The sequence below is a fragment of the Syngnathus floridae genome, chromosome 1, assembly GCF_059516105.1.
Source record: "Syngnathus floridae isolate MCC-2025c chromosome 1, RoL_Sflo_1.0, whole genome shotgun sequence".
In the NCBI taxonomy this organism is placed as follows: Eukaryota; Metazoa; Chordata; class Actinopteri; order Syngnathiformes; family Syngnathidae; genus Syngnathus; species Syngnathus floridae.
The window spans coordinates 18570167-18590077 of NC_142413.1; the positions used below are offsets into that span (position 1 = coordinate 18570167).

Sequence of the window (19911 nt, forward strand, 5' to 3'; positions counted from 1 at the left end):
ACTTAATAGTGATTTGATCAGTTCAGTTCATTTTGTGACGGCCCTTGTTAAGTCTAACCGTTCATGCCTCAAATCATCTTTTCCCATTGAAATGAATAGGAATGCCATGAATCTATTCGAGCAGCCCAGAAAAACACCAATAAATGTGGTTTGACATGTTTTAATAAGTACAATATCCCTCTTGATTATTATACTTCCTAAAAGTAATAATCTAATTAAATTATGATAATGATAAACTCCAATGCCCATTGCCACAACAAACTCCAGCCGAATCGGCCACTACAGGTTAATTAAAGGCCATATCATCGAAATGTGTCTTTAAACGTGTCTTGAATGTTTCCACTGAGGTAGCAGTTCCAATATCCATTGGTAGGGCATTCCAAAGCTCTGGAGCCCGAATAGAAAATGCTCTAGACCCTGCAGACATTTTCTTGGCCCTCGGTGTCACTAAAAGACTAGCGTTTTGCGAACAAAGGTCACGAGACGGAACATAAGGAACAACTAGGTCTACAGTTAACATCAAACAACATCAACATCAAATGACTACTTTTGTCTCACTGAAGCTCCTCAACTCGTTTAGGTATGTTTCCATGGCACCAAGGTGCAACCAGAGCTATATAGATTTTTTTATGGTTTCTGTCTGAAAAACAATTATACATTGTGGTTCAGTTCCCAAACTATCAACATAGGCATCACCACACAGTATATGTCAGGTAGAATATTTCTTACTTTTAGTATTCAAAGGACCCACCTTAAAGAACCTGCCTGTGCACTATGAGTTCAAGTGCACATACAGTGAGTGTATGCTGTGCACGAATCCTGCGTTACTGCACATGCTGTTGAGCTAATTAGGCCACAGTGCAATTCTAACTACACTGTGAGCAAGCTTTGGAATCACTTACTCAAATCCCTGCTCTCTCCCACACTCTCTTTATCTCCTCCCATTACACACAAACACATAAACACACAGCCACACACACAAACACATGAATAGAGGCCGTTTATTGAGGTGACATTTCACTGAAGTTGCACACACGAACATGCACATATGTCAATCCTGCACATACTTTCCAAAGCAGTGTGATGTAAAACGATCAAGTGCAGGGAGAACAGCAGGACATTATCTTACTCGCTCTTTCACGCCCACCCACAATTCGTCTCTTCTCCCTTTCGGCCCCCTCCCTTTCCATCTCCCCCTTATGCCGATGCTGTAAAATATGCAACGGAATATGACGAGTGTTGACATGTGGGTGTCATGTGCCTCCCAGCTTGTGTTACCCCTCTCTTCTAGCCCCCCACGCATCTTTTTTTCTCCTTTTTAGCCTTCCTTGCCTTGCCAAATCCTTGGAATCAGGTCATAAAGTGTGCGTGGATGTGAGTATGAACGTCACAAAATTTCACAGTGATTTACTTAGGCTTCCAAAACTGGCTAACTCTAGTAACTTCTCACCAAACTGAGTAATCCTTGGCTGAAAACACTATAGATGCTCGCCAGAGCAGACTTGGATTGAATTGAAATAAGATGGGGGAAAAAATGGCATCTATTGCGTTACGTTTGCTCTTAGCTTTTAGGTTAGCACGCCCCAAAAGTGCTAAATAGCAGCTTGACAAAATAAGAGTTGTACTTGACGGCAACAAATGCTTAAGGTACTTTATCAGTGGGTAGTGATTCAATCTTTTCCTCCAAGCATAACTTCTCGCAATACAAATAAAACACTCATTTCAACATTTCTTTAGGATCAACTGAAATATCTCATGCATTGTTTTGTTTTGTTTGCTTTCAGTTTGTTTTCTTTGCTTGCTTTGTTTGAAGTTTAGTCTTCTTTGCTACCTGTCATCATTTTTGTCATCAATTTTATGCAAAGCACTCTTGGTTGCCTGTGGCTATGAAATACATGAAACAATTTGCATTGAGATTCAGAGGTGGTCCTTTGTGCTAAGTAAATTAAGGACAATTTGACAAGGTTTTGTTTTTGTTGGAGGAGTTTCTGTGCAGTATGATGTGAAGTTTCTGATTGAAATTAAGACAAGTGTTTAAAGAGGTGGTGGAGGTTGGGAACAAAACATGCACGCATGTGTGTGCGCATGCATTTGTGTGATCGTGAGATGGCAACCACCAAATGTAGCAGGCAGCAAGACTCAAATTCTTATTCTGAAGTTTTGGTCTCCCCATGCCTGGAGGGGGTTTCCTCCAGGTACTCTGGTTTCCTCCCATGTTCCAAAAACATGCATGGTAGGAATAGTGAGTGACAAGGTGGGACAGCCAAAATGAACAAGTCGACAGTTTCTTTGATGTGATATGTTCTTGTAAACAAAGAACAATGAGAATGAGAATGAACAATGTTTACACGCATCCACATAATCCAACACCTGATGTCGATCTTTGATGGAATGTAATAACGTCGCTTCTTTCCCTGTGCTCTTGTTTTCCCTTCCCTTTTTCCTCATTTGCAACCCTACCTTCATTCTTACCTTCTTCATTCTTGCTGCGTATTCTCTCATCTTCATCTCCCTCTGCTTTCTGGGAACCAGAGAAAGGTAATTCAAATTTTTCCTGTTTTACTCAAGTGTAACTGTGTATCTTCATTTTTGCCACAATCGTGGATTGGCAAAAGATTGGTTTGATTTTATTTTAGGGGTTGCTTGTAGAACCACATAATCTTATTTACAACAAACAATTTTATAAGGGATTCATTTGCGTACTCACCAATACCAAACAGGCGTACTGATACTTGATAATGCCATAACGTTATGTGATGGTGATGAAAATGTTTTATTTTCATCAATTTCTGTTCAAAAACACACACCTTCATAATATAAATATTTAAACATGGCATAAATATAATAAATATATAATCATGGCATATGTTTCATTCAAATACAACACATTTTACAATAACAACTTATGATAACATGAGGAAAAAGTCTGTGTCCATCTGCTGCAACCCGGAAGGTACATACATATACGTCAGGCTGGTGATGCGGTATTGTTGCGTACTGTATCGGATCATTTCTACGAGTACAATACCTCTATGCACTACGACTACATCCATGAGCCGTCGAAGCGATTCCTCGTGTCACGATTGAAAGTCTAAAAACTAGCAGCAAGCCAGTGTGGCCACGGGCTATCAAGAAAAAGGAATGCCTTTTGTTTCTCTCCCCATGAGAGCCTATTGTGAGGTCATAAACAAACCATTTGTAGTGGAAGCAGAAAAGTGGCTAATTCTCCTTGTTGGCCCGCTGCTCAAACGTTCTCAAACCGGGCCCAGTGGCTACATCCACACCTCACACACGCCACATCACATTATTTCCTTTGGCCACAGGCGAGGAGTGTTATCGACCCTGCCTGTATGAGCACAATTAAGCAGTATCATTGCTTGGGTAGTGCACTCAGAAACACAAAGCTTTTTATGATGAGCACTGGCTGTGACTGCTGCAAAGTTTCTATTTGTGCAGATGATGGTTTGGAAAATGTATCAGATGACTTGAATGACAAAAGTTTTTTTTTTGTATTTACGCCCCTTCTGTGATCTCACTAGTGTGAATAGCTTAAGACTAGTGGTGATTAAACTAGCTGAAGCTAATCGAGCTAATTATCTTCCACCAACAGCTAATTTTCATACTTTTTGCCTGCATCGCCTTTCCACTGGGAGATGCTCAAAATAAGTTATTAGTCGACTGTAAGAGTTAAACATTGATGCGGACGTCGACTTGACTAATTGGTCGACTTGTGATCTAATTGATTTAACTTCTACCGATGACATTCAGTTGCCCATCTTTGCATTTACTTGTTTTTCAGCCTTGGCTGGAAACAGGACTTGTCATGACAGGAGTCCTCCTACTTATTTGTTTTGCAGCTTCTCTCACTCATTAGTGAGGAGAATGTGTCATTTTTCTCCTGCGTTATGTACACCCATACCCTAAAATATAAATAATGTGCCCTCCCCTACCGACAATATACTTTTCTCTTTGCTTCTCTTCAATCACACCATGACTAAATGTGTATACACTTTGGACTGTCTGTTAAAAGTTTCTTCCCTCACCTCATAGTTCCTTGACACCAAAATACCACTTGATGACCCCAAAGCCCTACTTTTATATTGCAAAGGCTTTGGAATCATTATGTGGCATTTCAGGGTGTTTCAGAAAGAGCACAAAGTCAGTGACTAGGCAGACCATTTCCCCCAAAAAAAGATCCACAAATAGGTGGATTTACAAGCAGCACATTGGCACTGCAATGGCAGAAGATTACACATTTATTATTACGTTTCCTCTTCCCACACCTTAAATTTATGAGGTTTTACAAAAATAGCTCGCTTGAGTCGGAGGAATTACAGCCACCGTAGGGTATTGCCAGTACATCTCCATCATTATAGACTCAAAAAACAGAGCAGTTTTTTGTTGCTGAAGGCAGCAAAAACGTCATCAGTGAAGATGTTTTGTATTTGAGGCCTTAGATGAGTTTTTAGGTGCAGACAAACTACTACATATTCTGTAGAAGAAATGCACTGTCCTATTCTTTTCCGAAACACAAAATAAGGTGCTCTCTAAAATACAGCTCTTTGAAATTCCGCGTTAAGCCCCATCTCACTATTATTGTGGCTGTTAAATCATATGGTTCTCCTGCCTTACAGTGTTGGTATCAACATCTTGATTGGGTAATTCGAAATTGATTTGTATACACTCAAATTGATTTAAAAAGGTGCAAAATGTTGCTTGTTCACAGTGAGTTTTAGTCATCAATTTTCACTTGTACCTAGTGAAAAACCTGTAGCGCCATCTTTTTTTTTTTTTCATTAAACTCATGCTGCAAACTGCAGTAATAAGACCTTGCAAATTATGTTTTTTGTTTTTTAAAAAGTTGTTGACGTTGTTTAAGAAAAAAGAGGTGATAGAAGATCAGGGGGCTGAACACTCTCTTAAAGAGGATGGGATAAATAGATTTAAAGTGGGGATCTTAACAGTCAGTTCCAGGAATTGGTATGGGAGATGTAGGCTGAGCACATCCAAGAAGCAAAGGGTGAAGAAAAAGTGGAATATAAATTGGCCATTAATCCAAATATTGGCACAAAGCTAAATGCCCTCTAGGTGAAGCATTTCATCTCAATATGCATTAATGTCCCTAAGCAGCTCTACGAGAAGCAATACCTGCAGGCTAGAGGGAGAGGCAGTAGTCATCATAGTGCTGTTCAAATGAAATGGATCATATAGAAAACAACTCCTAAAGGAGCCAGTAATGCCAAGGAGTTTTTTCCTCAAACAAAAAAAAAAATCTTTAGCCTGCATTGCATTTGATGTTTATTCATCGTCTTCCTTCACGTTGCGCGTTCTTTGTAACTTTTTAACGTCACTCTGGACATTTTGTTCTCACCATAAAGAAGATAAATGGAACCATATGCAGGCTAATAAATGAGTTTCAGACATTAAAGGCCCTTTTACGATATCTACTTTTCCCTTGGCTGGGATCTTGAGAATTTTTTGTCCAGGATTCCATTACATCAGTCAGCATTCTTTCACTTAATTTTTTTCCTTGCAATTTTTTTTGGGGTAGAGGGCTACATTTAGAAGCTGTACTGTCATTGCTGGATTTTCCGTCACAATTTGAGCAGTCAATGGCCAGTGTTATCTAAAATAGAACACTGATTCTCAAGGTGAGTGCGCGGGCTCCCTCTAGTGTTACGCAAATGAATCCCTGAATGTAAATGTTATATATATATTATATATATATATATATAACATTTACATATATATATATTATATATATATATATATAACATTTACATATATATAAATATATATATTTATATGTTTAATATGAATCACGTCTCATTGGCTCAAATGTTTTTTAATCCGGTATAGTGTATTTGTTGAGTACCAACCATTCATACATGCATGCATCCCTCCGTCTATCCATACCGCCATCCATTTCAGAAACAGCTTACATACTATGTTTACATTTTAATGGGAAAAATAGGTTTGATGTGCAGCACATTTTTTTGTGTACAGTTGAGTTCTATTCAACTTTTATTTCCAGTGTATTAGAATTCAATCTTTCATAATTGTTCTAAAACATTACTGCAGGTAACAAAAACTTTTATGTGGAATACAGTTTTACTTTAATCAGTTGGGTATTTTTTTTCATAACCCCATATTAAAGCACAGTGTTCAAACTGCATAATAGTTCTCGAGGCTTATGATAGTCAATACGTTTGTGGTGTTAAACTCCAGCCTCATTTTTGATGAACACTTGGGCCTACTGCATTACTGTATTTTAATGTTGTGGTACTTGCAGAGTATTTGTTGATTTGACACTTGGTGTAAAAAATTTGAGAACCACTCATATCAAAGTAATCAATTTACTTACTTTATTACCCTCACACCTTATAAGTGTCCTACGAATGGTTAGCTTACATTTTTACTTCACAGTAGTGAGGATGTCATGGTTTGGCCATGTGATAATTTGCATGGTTCATGTGTCCTCAGGGACTTTGCCTATGTGGCAAGGGACAAGAACACGCGAGTGCTCAAGTGTCACGTGTTTCGATGTGATACGCCCGCCGCAGCCATTGCCACAAGTCTTCACGAAATCTGCTCTAAGGTGGGTGCCACTACCAGTTCACAGACACTGCCAAGCTTTCACACTGTGGTGTCTTAAGGCCAACAATGATGCTTATTCTCTGCAACTACAGATCTTCTCAATCAGCACGTAGCATGTCACCCTGTTTAGAGTATTCAGAAGGCATAGGAATGTTGTTAGGCTGCAGACTGTCTTCAGAGAAGTTTAAGAAGATGACGCGAAAGTGTAGTATTTATTGCACGAATGCTCTTATTAACCAAATTGTGTGTGTGTGTGGAGGGGGTCCTTTGAGGTGTATTGCACAGAACAGTGTAAAAACACCATCATCACATATCATTATTGTACTATGTATCATAGATGACTAATGTGAATAAATTAATTCAGACACTGCCAATGCCAACTTCGGATTTACTTCCTTCCTTACTTACTTACTTACTTACTTACTTACTTACTTACTTACCTACCTACCTACCACCATTATGGTTTGTAATCTCGTGTGGGGATCAGCGCAGGATTTTGAAGATCCTGTGGAAAACAGTGCAAGTATAAAGAAAAAAAAATTGTGCATAACGTTTTGTATGACTTTTATCTCACTACTTTCTGCCGTGTGTGTCCTTTATGTTTATTTTCACACGTTCCTCAGCTAGATGTGATGCAGACCGACCACACGCACTTTTAACGACACTTGTAATTAATAGAGGGTGTCATGCATACAAAGTGAGAGCAGTGATGGCGTGCAAACAGCACACTCTGATGCACTTTAAAAGAGTGCGAGCACTGCAGCAGAAGGGCAGCCAAGTGGAAGGAGGAAAACAGATTGCATCTTTTCACACAGTTAAATTCAGAATTCTACAAACATTCATTGAGCGATGGAATATGACACTGCCATTATTCCTCTGCTGAAATTAGCATCCAAAAATTATCAAAGGCTGAATAATAACTGAGCTTCTTCGGACAGAATAAATTGAATTTACTGGTCATGTGATTGTATATTCAAAATGAAAACCCTGAAATGGCAATGAGGAAGCTAAAGTATAAATCTTATAGTACAGAAGTACAGAAATAATTTTTTTTTTGTCTTGAGTTGTGAGCAATTTTTTTTTTTTACAATCACAACCGCACAAAAAACTGGCAGATAGTGAATAATTCTTCAAAGAGTGCTTTCTTTAAGGTATTTACTGCCCATTCCGTTTTTAGTTTACTAGAAAAATTATTAGAAAAAAGTTGTATAAAACACAACAAAACTTTGCAAGACGGAAGTAAAGCACATTCCTGAATGCAATTGATGGGCTGATTTGCATTGATGTTGTAGTTCGAAGCCTTTAAGCGATGGACATTTGGACAAACAGTCCGATAACACACATAGATAGACAATTTGATGATGCTCACAAGAATTAATGTAATATTTGTGGGAGAAAAAAATTGTAATGAATGCATGAAATCATGTTGCGTGAACTGTATAGTTCTTTACATTCTGTTTATTTGTTAATATTGTTTTTTTACGTACATTCCTGCATGGTGCTGTTTTTTTATTTCAGATACGAATATTTTCAATTGTGTGGTCATGATATAAATTAATCTCCTCAATCAAGGCATCGCTATATACCCACTTGCTTTCTTAAATCACTTAAACCAATAACACTGTTTTAGGCACAGTGACACAAAAACAAACAAAATGTCTCATTTGTCTCACTTTTTATTGTCTTCTCTAATTGCCTGTTTTTTTCCTCCCTCTCATTGTGTGTTGTGCCTGTGTTTTGTTTTGCTCCTCTCACCTATAATTCCGTTTTTTCTTTTATCCATCTCTATTGTCTAGATTATGGCTGAAAGGAAAAGTGCCAAGGCTGCAGCTGGCAGCTCCTCCCAGACTGGCTCGGATGTGCCCCTACAAGGTGTGCACACTCATATGAACACACTTCCAAGCACACATGCAAACACTTTTATCCTTTTGTAGTAAGCCCATGTGAAAAGGCAATTGTTGGCCACATGCTAGGTTTCTTGTCTTGCCTTACAGCATTCTTCTTAATATCTTGAGATTGCATGCTGTGTCGGTGTGATTGTGGTGCATCGGCACATATTCTGTTTGCTGCTCTGACGCCGTGGTGCATTCGTGGACTGACGGATATTCCAGCATGTAGTTCAACCAGAGAACCTGGATTGTTCATTTTCACCAACATAAAATACACAGTCAAATTGTGACACCTTGACTCTGATCACCACTCATCTGTTGCCAAAACAGCAGAGCGTCTTTAAACGTGACCTTGTTGTCACAATATTTATAGCGGTAGTCCAGAACAGTAAACAAAGTTAGGTTGATTCTTTTGGATTTTAATCCCAATCACTTTCAGTAGTTTATTCCTTATACTGTCTAAAATCTTTTTAAAAAACGGTCACTTTTATTAAAAAAATAAATACAATTTTAAAAATACTTATTTATTCATTAAATTATTTATTTTTATTAAATTATTCCACTCTCTCCACACATATAGGAATAGGACTTTATTTACATAGCACTTTCACACTGTCTTTTGTTGTAATATAATTTTGATATAGAAACTGATGTAACACCAGATTTTGTTGGTGGTGTGCCTTGAGATTTTTTCCAACGAAAGGGTGTGCCGTGGATGAAAAATGGTTGGGCAACACTGCTCTACTGGTTCTCCATCCCAAATTCTTGATGGTGGTTCATCCACCAGAATTGAGTACCACCAGTGTGAACTGTTGTCTTTTGCTATGTGAGCCTTGTGATTGACTGGTGACCATTCCAGAGTGCACGCTGTCTTTCGCCCAATAGCAGGTGGGACGGGCCCCAGATCCCTCTGACCCGGCACTGAATAAGCGGTATAGAAATTTGATGGATGGTTCTCCATCAATGTTCTTGTGCAGTAGATCTCGGCAAAGGTGGCTTAGGTGGGACTGCTGCTGATATTAGGAAAAAAAATCTCTATCCTCTGTTTGCCCTCACTGTGCATTCAAGTGTAAAGAAAAAACGATAATGGTTTCCTGAAAGTGCCAATGGAAATGATACGAGGAAATGTCTGTGTGAGCGCACTCTGATGAGGTGAATCCAGTTAGAAGACATTAACCCAGACAGATTTGCCGTAGTCCGTCCATAGCCATCACCCAGGTGAGCTCATGATGAATTTCTACTGGAATCCACCACTTAAAATACCGGCCAAAGCTCATTTGATGAACGGCAACGCGTGAACCTGTTTAAAACAAGTGACTGTGCGCAGAAGAAGGGCGCAAAAAAAAAAAAATCTGGGAAAGCTGTTTCTTTTATTTTGCTCTTTGCATGCAATGGAATAGAAACATCCCGTACTGTGATATGTTTTCACAACTCCAAAATTGAACTCACTAAAATGAGATCCTGTGGGCAGCGGATGAACTTAATTGAACTCCCTTGGGAGCTGATGTCGATGCTGATGCCGGTACCGGCATCTTTGCGCAATCTGTTCTGCCTGCAAGCCGCCATCCAAGCAAACCCGGCAGGACTTCGACTCAGAAAACATCCAGCCCTAATCATGCCAGCGGCTCCCAAAATTATGCAAATATCCACAAGCCTTTTTATTTCTTTAGTTTGATCCAATTATTAAATCGTCAGGACCACTGTTAGAAGTTATTTGTTGTTTGTAAAAACGTGGGGTTTTTTTGGTGTGTTTTCCACTGTTCAGAATTTCCAATGCCAAAGACTGAGCTGGTACAGAAGTTCCACGTCTTCTATCTGGGTGTGACGTCAGTGAATCGACCCATAGGTACATATGAGCCTGCTCTTAAAATCAAACAGCCCCCTTCTGGTATGCAATAAATTCCTCCTGTCGTCATCTCCTGCTTCATGCTCCCTTGTGTGTATTCTATCTCCAGGTATGGACATCATAAATGGAGCCATTGACAGCCTGGTGTCCTCCACAGGCAAGGAGGAATGGACACCTGTCGTTCTGAGCATTGCTGACACCACTCTAGCTGTTATCAAAGAAAAGGCATGCTTTGGATTATACAATATTATGTTCAGCAGTAATTCTGTTAACTGTTAGGCAGGTCCGGATTCAATGCTATCTAGAAGAGATGAGTTGAATTCTCATCATGATTTCTTGTTCAGGAGGAGGAAGAAGAGGCATTGGTGGAGTGTCGGGTCCGTTTCTTATCCTTCATGGGTGTCGGGCGGGACGTCCACACATTTGCCTTCATCATGGACACGGGAAACCAACACTTCCAATGCCATGTGTTCTGGTGTGACCCCAATGCTGGATGTGTGTCTGAAGCAGTGCAGGCAGCATGTGTGGTAAAAATCAGATTAATGTCTTTGAACCATTAACCAATTTAAAGAACCAAAAAATTTATACAAAGCAGAAACATAGACAGTATTGTGTATGCATACGTATTCATTCATTTATCTTCTGAATTGCTTCTTCATTGAAATCTGTTAATATTTGGTCAACTCTTTTTTTTTTTGTTGAACTAACAATATAATTGTGAATTCACTTAACCAATTCAGGTCAACAATTTTTGAAATTTAGTTATATATTTTATTTTCCTGGATAGTGTGATTTATTACCACCATTTATGAATAAGGAAACCTTTACAAATTATTTGATTTTTTTTCATACTATAAATAGATAAGGGTGACTCTTTATTCCATAAATCACTGACAAATTCTCATAAAGACTTTTTATACTTTAAAATCCATATTTATTATTAATATTTAAACATGCCCATTGTGCTTTTTGTACAATTTTATTGCTCTTCTTTACATACAGTATCTTCTTTTCTTTCAGTTGCGGTACCAGAAGTGTCTGGTGGCGCGGCCGCCCTCGCAGCGGGCCGGCTGCTCGTCCTCACCCGCCGCCGACTCTGTGAGCCGCCGAGTAAGCACCAGCGTGAAGCGCAGTGTCCAGTCTCTCATAGACACTCTAAAAGCCAAGAAACCGCCATCAGAACTCCCTCAGCAATGACCCTCACCAGTGAGCACAGCACCTCCCCACAACCAAACAATGCACACCTTCACAGCCATGGTAACCAGTGATGTACATATATGTTAGCGAACACCACACTGGTCAACACCAAAAAAAAGAGAGAAAACAATGAGAAAACGATGGTCAAGTGTGCCAGATGATGAAAGGTGTTTTTAATTGAAAAGGAACAGGTGGTTCAACTTTGACTTGCTCACTTATTTGGCTTTTGAGGGGGGGGGGGGGGGGGGTGCTCTTGTCACGATGCCGCTCAGAACTGATTCATGGAATCATTTTATATTCACACTCAATCAGCATTTGAGTGAAAGGCGGAGCCACCTACGCCTCTTGGTGTCTGTCACCAGATAACCTTCCTGCAATTGCAGCTGCCCACTAAATGCCATTTAAATGACTCCAAGGATTATATGAGGGAGGGATAGCTGAAATAGGGTCAGGAATCTTCCAATGATTGTGTGAAGTGAGTGTAATGAATAAGTAATTACAATGGGAAAGGTAGGGGTGAGTAGTATAATTTCAGGTACAAAAGAGGAAGTGATGAGAGACGCGAGTTTTTGATTATGCATGTTACCTTGATGGTTTTATGTTGATGCGATTATTATGCGAGTATTCACCAGTGGTGGAAACACATCAAGTAGATGCTGTCAGCACAAGTCACCTCCACGTGACTGTAAATGGATGAACAAAGGCACAAAAAAAATAAACTCCTTACTATGGCTCCCAGCCACGCCCCATTTTTAATGTTGTTTTATAGGAATTACTCTGAAAATAATCTCCATATATTGAGTTGAAAATAAAGAATGTCACATTGCTAGCAGTCGAAATGTTGCTATGTCCTCAGGAATCTTTATTCATACACACAAAATATTTATACCTGAGTTCAAGAGAGGGCAGATCTTTTCATTGACAGTGGTGCCTTGAGATACGAGTTTAACTGTAACAACACGTGTTATTCAAATCATCATTCTCCACACAGCAAGAAAAAAAATATTTTAATTCAAAAAGGGGGAATTAAGACTCAGTTGTATTGAAATCTTCAAAAGTGTATAATTAAATTAAAACAAAAACAGAACATAAAAAGCTTATACATCATTTTTCAAACATTGTGGAGTGTACAAATAGGCCACCGGGGGCTGTATAATACATCCAGTCGTGCACAAATGAATTGTTTCACTATTATAAGTGCAACACGAATGTCGTAATAATTTGTTTTCATTTTCGCAGAGGATAAAGAATACATGCCTGTGAGTATTTGCATATTGTCTAACTGCATGTGTTACTGCGCTATTTGTGTTCATATATCCATTGCTAAAAGCGTAATATCACCACCGCATACAGTCAAGCCTGAAGAGGTATGAATAATTACGTGGAGTAACTCTCTCGAGTCTATTTGCAACAGGACTAGGCAAACAGTCAAGCACCTCCCCGCCACCCCCCCAAAAAAATCATCCAAATAACAGCTCCTATCTAGGCACCACTGTATTTGGTCGGATGTAAAATACCCTTGCTTTCTATGTCCATTACCTCCCTTCTCTAATAAAAAACACATGCACGTTAATACACATAGCTATGCAAAGTCGTTTGAACAAGTACCCAATAGCTGAATATCCATGTACCAGAATGCTCTTTGTCTTCACTAGTAATACAATTCAGCACCAAGTTGAATGACTTTTTCTTCCGAATAATGTTTTCTCCATTATTGCTGCCACTTTTGGACCAGTGGTATGCATTTAAGCCTTACTCATAAGCTACTGTGCAGCGCTACTGTAGTATCTTTACGAGACCCAATTAGCAGGCATGTGTAACACACTAGTAGCATCCTGGACACGACTAGTAGCACCAAAATGTCTACTTGTAGTTTTATCTTAGAAGTATACGTACAGTCAACCCCTAAGTACCTTAGTCAAGTACCTCTATCTAGTCTATTTGCAACAATGATAGGCCAACAATCAAGTCATGTACTGGGGGTATGAATGATTTCAGGTTTGACTGTAGCTGTCCCACTAGTTTGTCAAATTTGTCATACTATTGCGCAAAAATATGTGGTGGGCAAACAGTTGTTCTCCTACTATACCCTAGTTGTTCTACTTTTGTGCTGAAATGTCTAACTAGTTTAGAGCTGTTTGAGCACATATTTTATGTTCATCTTAAGTTTCTTGATACGTGTTACTAGAAAGGCAAAACCGTGTACTACCTGACATTTGTGTGCTACTAATGAAGCACCAGACACTAACTCGTGCAATTTTGTGACGTCACTAGTAGTGCTAGTTTGCCACTTCTGGAAATTCTGTTACTTTAGTAGCACACGGATGTGAACAAGTGTAGGATGTTGCCTCACGAGTAACATAGTTGATCTACGAGTGTGATTAGCTAATTAAATCCCTAGTAGTATAAGTAGCTAGAATTTTAAAATGTCACTAATAGTACTTACAACACTCAGATGTCAGAGATTGCACACTTGGCATCTGTGTGGTACTGGTACCAGTAGTGATTCATTCAATTCTAATAGTTAACATCTAGCATTAATAAAGAACATCCTACTACATGGACCTTGAGCTGGATAACAAGGACATCGAAGAAATGCTCAAACGGTTTTCCATACTGACAGCAAAATGTGTGAGCTCACTCACTGCTTTTAAAAGACCAGCGCGCAGGCACCTGCACTCGACTCACAAACTGCGAATGCAGTCCAAACTTACACAAAATCAACAACCACGGGAGAGGAATAACGCTGTATTTCATTTCAGGTTTAGTCATCATTGACAGTGTAAATGTTTTCTGTTGTGAAAATAAAAATACATTGGCAAAAGAAAGGAATGAACTGCAGACTCTTGTATACATGTGCATTATAGTTGCTTTGACGTCGAACACTGGCATGACCCAGCCAATGGGTGCAAACACACACAAAAATAAGTACATTCATGCCATAAAAATATGAATGGGAATTAACTAGGGTAATTCATACAAACTCAGTTGACATAATAGAAAACAAAATCCTGGAAATATTGGAGAAAATCATTTGATTGAACTGAGCTCAAAAATCTTGCACAATTCACTTAAATTGTACAACTTCACCAGTGCAGAATTCTGTTAAATAGGATATAGAGTATTGGAAATTATCATTTGATTGTCACTGAACTGAGCTCAAAAGGTGGAGTACAAAGCTGCTGTCCAGTACAAAGTTTCTGTTCTTTTCGTTAGTACCAATATTTATTCATTTTTACATTTTAACTCTTCAAAGATGTTTGTTTGCATAATGGGTTAGTTGTAGTAGTACAAAGTTGCTGTCCTGCTACTATCGTAGCAATATTTTTTCATTTTTACATTTTAACTCTTCAAAGATGTTTGTTTGCATAATGGGTAAGTTTTAAATCATCCTCAAAAATGACATGGTGAAGCCATATTTGAAGAATTACAAAATCAGACAAAATCCCCACTATTGGGAAGTTTCATTCCATTTTCACGAACCCGCTATAGTTTAATTTGTGTTAACTGAGATATGTTATGCGACTTGTTGGACAACTATGGTATCAATTGGATTGCAAGTTTAGTTCAAGCAGAAAGAAATATGAGTGAATATAGAATATTACATATAATATAATATGAACTATAGTTAACACAATTCATCTGTGCAGCTACACGTGAATGCAAGCTAGACCAACCCATCTAGATAAAATAAACTAAAATAATAAACCACAGATAAATCAAACTCTACCTTGCCTCCTTTGTACCCCATCTTACCTGTGTCTTCAAGATTCAAGATTCAAGAGTTTTTTATTCGCCGTGTTTGAGCGTGCCAAACAAGGAATTTGACTTCGGTAAATCACAGCCTCTGTTCAACATTTAGGTGACTAACAACAACACTCAGGACATGTGAAAAATGAAAGATATTCTCAAACATCCCCTGATCTTAAACTCCCAAGAGGGCAAGGAAAAACTCAAAACTCCAGCAAGGGGAAATGAGAAACCTTGAGAAGAGACCACAGATGGGAGGGTCCCTCTTCTAGGATGACCAGGCTGCAATGGATGCAGAGAGGACACACAGTACAAACAGTGTAGACAAAAAAGGTGTGGAAAGCGGGATGTTATTGCACAGTAATGACTCTGAGACTCTAAGAGTGATGTGAGTTCATCAGAGCGACAGCCTGGGGGAAGAAGCTGTCTCTTTGTCTGCTGGTTTTAGTGTACAGAGCTCTATAACGGCGTCCGGAGGGGAGTAGTTCAAACAGGCTGCAACCTGGGTGCGAAGGGTCTGTTGAGATGTTACTTGCACGTTTCCTGGTCCTGGACAGGTACAAGTCTTGGATAGATGGGAGGTTGATTCCAATTATCTTTTCTGCAGTCCTTATTGTCCGTTGCAGTCTGTGCTTGTCTTGTTTGGAGGCCGATCCAAACCAGACAGTGATGGAGGTGCAGAGAACAGACTGGATGATGGCAGTGTAGAAGGTCTTCAGCAGCTCCCGCGGCAGGTTGAACTTCTTGAGCTGTCTCAGGAAGTACAGCCTCTGCTGGGCCTTCTTCCGGACAGAGTCTATGTGGCCGGTCCATTTCAGGTCCCGAGAGATTGTGGTTCCCAGGAACTTGAAGGTGTCTGATGAGAGAATAGTATTACTGCGGATTGTGAGGGGTGAAATTTCTACTGCATAGGCTGATTGCAAAGTGAACTAATTATCTAAAAGTTTTCTCCTGTGAAAGTGTGGCCAGCCAGTTGCAGAATAGCGTAAAAAAAAAAAAAAAAAAAGTATAGCACCAGCAGCAACATGTGTCTTGCTTTGCAAGGAATGTGTTGTCATTTGAAAATTGAGTCCAAGTAGTGAGTCATCTGCAAAAAGAGTTTTGGCCACTCAAAGTGTGTGTTACGAAATTGCAAAGTCAGTGCTAAGCAGTGTTTGTGCTTAGAGTTTTCCAAACTTTGTGAGTGGTTTTGCAATAGATATTAATAGTTGTAGAAATTGTGCCATAAGCGTCACCATTGGAGTTTGACCGTTCAGAAGAAAACTATAATATTACACATAAAACCGCATCTTATGTTTGAGCAGCGTGTCTTTGGGAAAACTTCCCAAGGCTCGAGAGGAGGGTAATGTCGGTGCCGGGGTCCTCCACATGGGGAGTTGAGGAAGAGGTGACTGGGGAAGATGCTGAGGAGGCAGGACAATAACAGCGGGTTTCAACACCAATTGCTGGACCTTCTGGAGACGGGCTGCAAATTTCGTCGGGGTGATAAGAGGAGGCACCGGACGCGGTTTGGATGTGGAAGTCACAGTGTTGAAATCTGGGGTAATGATGTGGATTTTGGGATTCCTTTTTGGATTGGGGGTGCCTGAGTTGGAGTTTTCCAAGGTGCAGTGAGAGTCCAAAATGGAGTTCTGTGATGTCTCTAAGCGCGGTTTGGGTGGAGTTCCTGGAAAACCAAAAGAAAACATATTGGTGAATCTTGTGAAAATTATGGTTTTTTTTGTCAGAAAAGCATTTAGATAAGTAGAAGTCCAACTGGTTAAATTGGAGCCAACACAAACTTACCACCATTTAAGGTGCCCCTAGTTAACTCCATTTGAATAAAGTTCAGATGTTCTAGTAGGCTTTTCCTGACATTTTGTTCCCTCTCTAACAGAAACCTTAAGTTTTACACTGACTGTTCACAGCTCCTTCTTCCAAAGCCTTACCACTACCATGATTCACTCTAGTTATAGTGTTATTTTGGCAATTACCAGCAATGTGTTGCATCAAACATAACTTTTGGAATTATGGTAAAAACATTGAACCTTGTTTTTAAAAAATCTGCAAAAAACTTGGAAATGCATAGGGCAAGATGTTCTGATAAAACTAAGGTTGAATTTTGAGGAGTTGGTGATATTCTTAAAAATGTCAATGCGTAAAAATGTTAGTAAAATCAATGCTGAAATTGATTGGGGGTTTGGATTTGAAATGTTGGCAGGTGTGTGGTGATTCCCATATACGTAACACAAGTTTTAATGTGATTAGGTTATTCTGCACACAGACACATCAGCCATTTATAAGAGGGTATGCACACTTTTGTAACTATTTTGCTGCTGACTTTTATTTCCCTTCTTATAAAAGAAAAACAGTATTGTTTTAAAGAATGAGAAGGAATTAAGAAGAACTAGGTGGACTACTAGAAATCCAAATGCTGAACATTGTAGAGTTCGATTATTCCCCACTGCTTCATTCCTTAAATAAAAAAAAATATATATATATACATATATATATATATATATATATATATATATATATATATATATATATATATATATATATATATATATATATATATATATATATATATATACATATATATATATATATATATATATATATATATATATATATTTTTTTTTTTTTTTTTTTTTTTAATTTTATTTATATATATCTTACCCCGTGGTAAGTGTCGCTTTTTTTCAGAAACTTGGTGCTCTGTTTTTTTAGCAAAGGTCACTTTGGTTGGTCTGATAGCTTGTCCACGTTGCTTCTTTCTGGTTGGCTGGTTGGACTTGACACGATCAGATTTGCGATTGGCAGACACCTTGGCCTGCACAGCCTGTGATCCCTCTTTTGCCACACGCTCGGGCTGAGAAGACTATTAAAAGAAAAACAGTAAGAAAATGATACTTTTTGGGTATAAACCAGAAATAGTGGTTATTTTTCCATTTTTTTGCATCTTGCTACAAACAATAGCCTTATAAAAGAATGATTCATTGGGAGCAACCTCATAACCTATCCAAGAGCTGTAGTAAACAAGACATGAAATGACTAAGTTGGATCACACTGGACAGCTACTGGATGGATAGAAGCACACGCACACACACACAATATAATTCAGATAGAAAAATGGTTATTGCAAATGTGTGGTTTGTTTTGAGAAACTTGCCATGGATAGCCTAACTTATAATAATAATAATAATACTTGTAGGGATTAGAGCAGTGTGGCTTCTCAAACTGCCATTGAATTTTGATTGGGTACAAAAAAACTATTGCCAGGCTGCAATTTTGCAACCCTTCTTCAATGTCAATTAGCGAGCTATGGGCAAAAGAATTTTAAAAAACCAATGCCAAGTCTAAGATGTCAAACATTCTAGAAGTTTGTTGTTACAATTATAGTTGGCAGCCGCCATAACATATTCTAAATAATTAACATTGTTAAATGAATACCTCTCTCGTAGTGACTATTACTTTTGAGAGTGTAACCCTTTGCATCTAATGTGTCCTTTGAGGCGAGAGTGCAGTTTTGTTTGATGTTATCTTGAAACCATTTCAATTAGCATTTAGTGTAATACAACAAGAAGAATTATCAGATCCATGCCGGCAACCACAATATGTAATTGTCGCACTAAATATACATTATCAAAGGAGCCCTTCTGCAAAGTGACAGCCGTGGGAGGTGAAGCCGTGTCCTTGCTGCTGGTCACCTGCAGTCTCATCAGCAGCTCACACTGCTTCCCTCAACACTTGAATAATTCACGACATGCACCGCAGAGACTTGCCGCTTTTTGTTTTTAAGTGCTTGAGCTGACATGCAAGCATGTAACAGTTTGTGCAAGATATTGAAATTGCTGGGTAAACATGTATGTTTGCCTGTACTGTGCATGTGCATGCAATACTGTATTTGCATGCGTTTATGTGAGTATGTAGCCAAGGGCCCACAGGTAAAGCAGGTCTAGAGGTTCTCCCGTGTTTGGTGCCGTGAACTTCATTGATGCTAACTCATTCAGACAGGGGACATTGAATTATTCAACAGATACTCTCCCTTGTCTTACTTTCTTCTTCCTCCTCACCCCCATAAATTTTTTCTTCCCCCTCCATCTCCACCCACCAACCTCGGTAAATCGCTCACTTTCTCCAACACAGCCTGAACTCACTCACCCCAAATGTAAAATGTTACACTCTTAAATTATGAAGAAAACAAGTACTAGAAAAAAAGTAAAATTAGCATATTGTAACCAAGACAAGAGACCTTTAGGTCAAGATTTGCTCCACATTCCCTAGAAAATCTCCCTTGTCTTTATTGTTCCTGACTGTTTGGAAGGCCCATAAAGAACTTAAATGGTCGCATCCATGACAGCCCATGTAAGCCAGACAGCAGTCAAACACTTAGATAATTGCTATTTTTATGGCACTTTTCAGAGGGCCACAATAACTTTTGATTAGCTGAGTTTATTGCAGGTGCGTGTGTGCGTGTGTGCGTGTGTGCGTGCGTGCGTGTGTGTGTGTGTGTGTGTGTGTGTGTGTGTGTGTGTGTGTGTGTGTGTGTGTGTGTGTGTGTGTGTGTGTGTGTGTGTGTGTGTGTGTGTGTGTGTGTGTGTGTGTGTGTGTGTGTGTGTGTGTGTGGTTGTGGGGTCTCTGTTTCAGGCA

The 19911-nt window shown here is 39.1% G+C and overlaps 2 protein-coding genes across 3 annotated transcripts in view; one reads left to right on the top strand and one right to left on the bottom strand.

Annotated features, from left to right (window-relative positions):
• LOC148404403 (amyloid beta precursor protein binding family B member 2-like) overlaps nt 1-14357 on the top strand; it is a 30035-nt gene extending 15678 nt beyond the window's left edge. For both annotated transcript variants that reach the window (XM_088381569.1, XM_088381560.1), the window contains exons 9-14: nt 6484-6598; nt 8394-8469; nt 10252-10332; nt 10442-10557; nt 10677-10859; nt 11353-14357. In XM_088381569.1, the coding sequence (XP_088237695.1) occupies nt 6484-6598; nt 8394-8469; nt 10252-10332; nt 10442-10557; nt 10677-10859; nt 11353-11529 (748 nt within the window). In that variant the 3' untranslated portion in view covers nt 11530-14357. The remainder of the gene's footprint in view (nt 1-6483; nt 6599-8393; nt 8470-10251; nt 10333-10441; nt 10558-10676; nt 10860-11352) is intronic.
• On the bottom strand, nt 14265-18980 carry LOC148404404 (uncharacterized). The gene is made up of 3 exons (XM_088396406.1): nt 18900-18980; nt 17938-18139; nt 14265-16945 (listed from the first exon to the last, which is right to left on the bottom strand). The coding sequence occupies exons 1-3, from the start codon at nt 18978-18980 to the stop codon at nt 16551-16553; spliced, it is 678 nt and encodes a 225-aa protein (XP_088252532.1). The 3' UTR covers nt 14265-16550.
• Between the last annotated feature and the right edge of the window lie 931 nt (nt 18981-19911).

Coding starts and splice junctions, on each gene's coding strand:
- LOC148404404 (XM_088396406.1), bottom strand. CDS start 18,980: ATGAGACTGCAGGTGACCAGCAGCAAGGACACGGCTTCACCTCCCACG. Junction 18,140..18,899: donor AGAAGGGCTCCTTTGATAAT/GTATATTTAGTG, acceptor TTCTTTTAATAG/TCTTCTCAGCCCGAGCGTGT. Junction 16,946..17,937: donor AAAGCGACACTTACCACGGG/GTAAGATATATA, acceptor TTGGTTTTCCAG/GAACTCCACCCAAACCGCGC.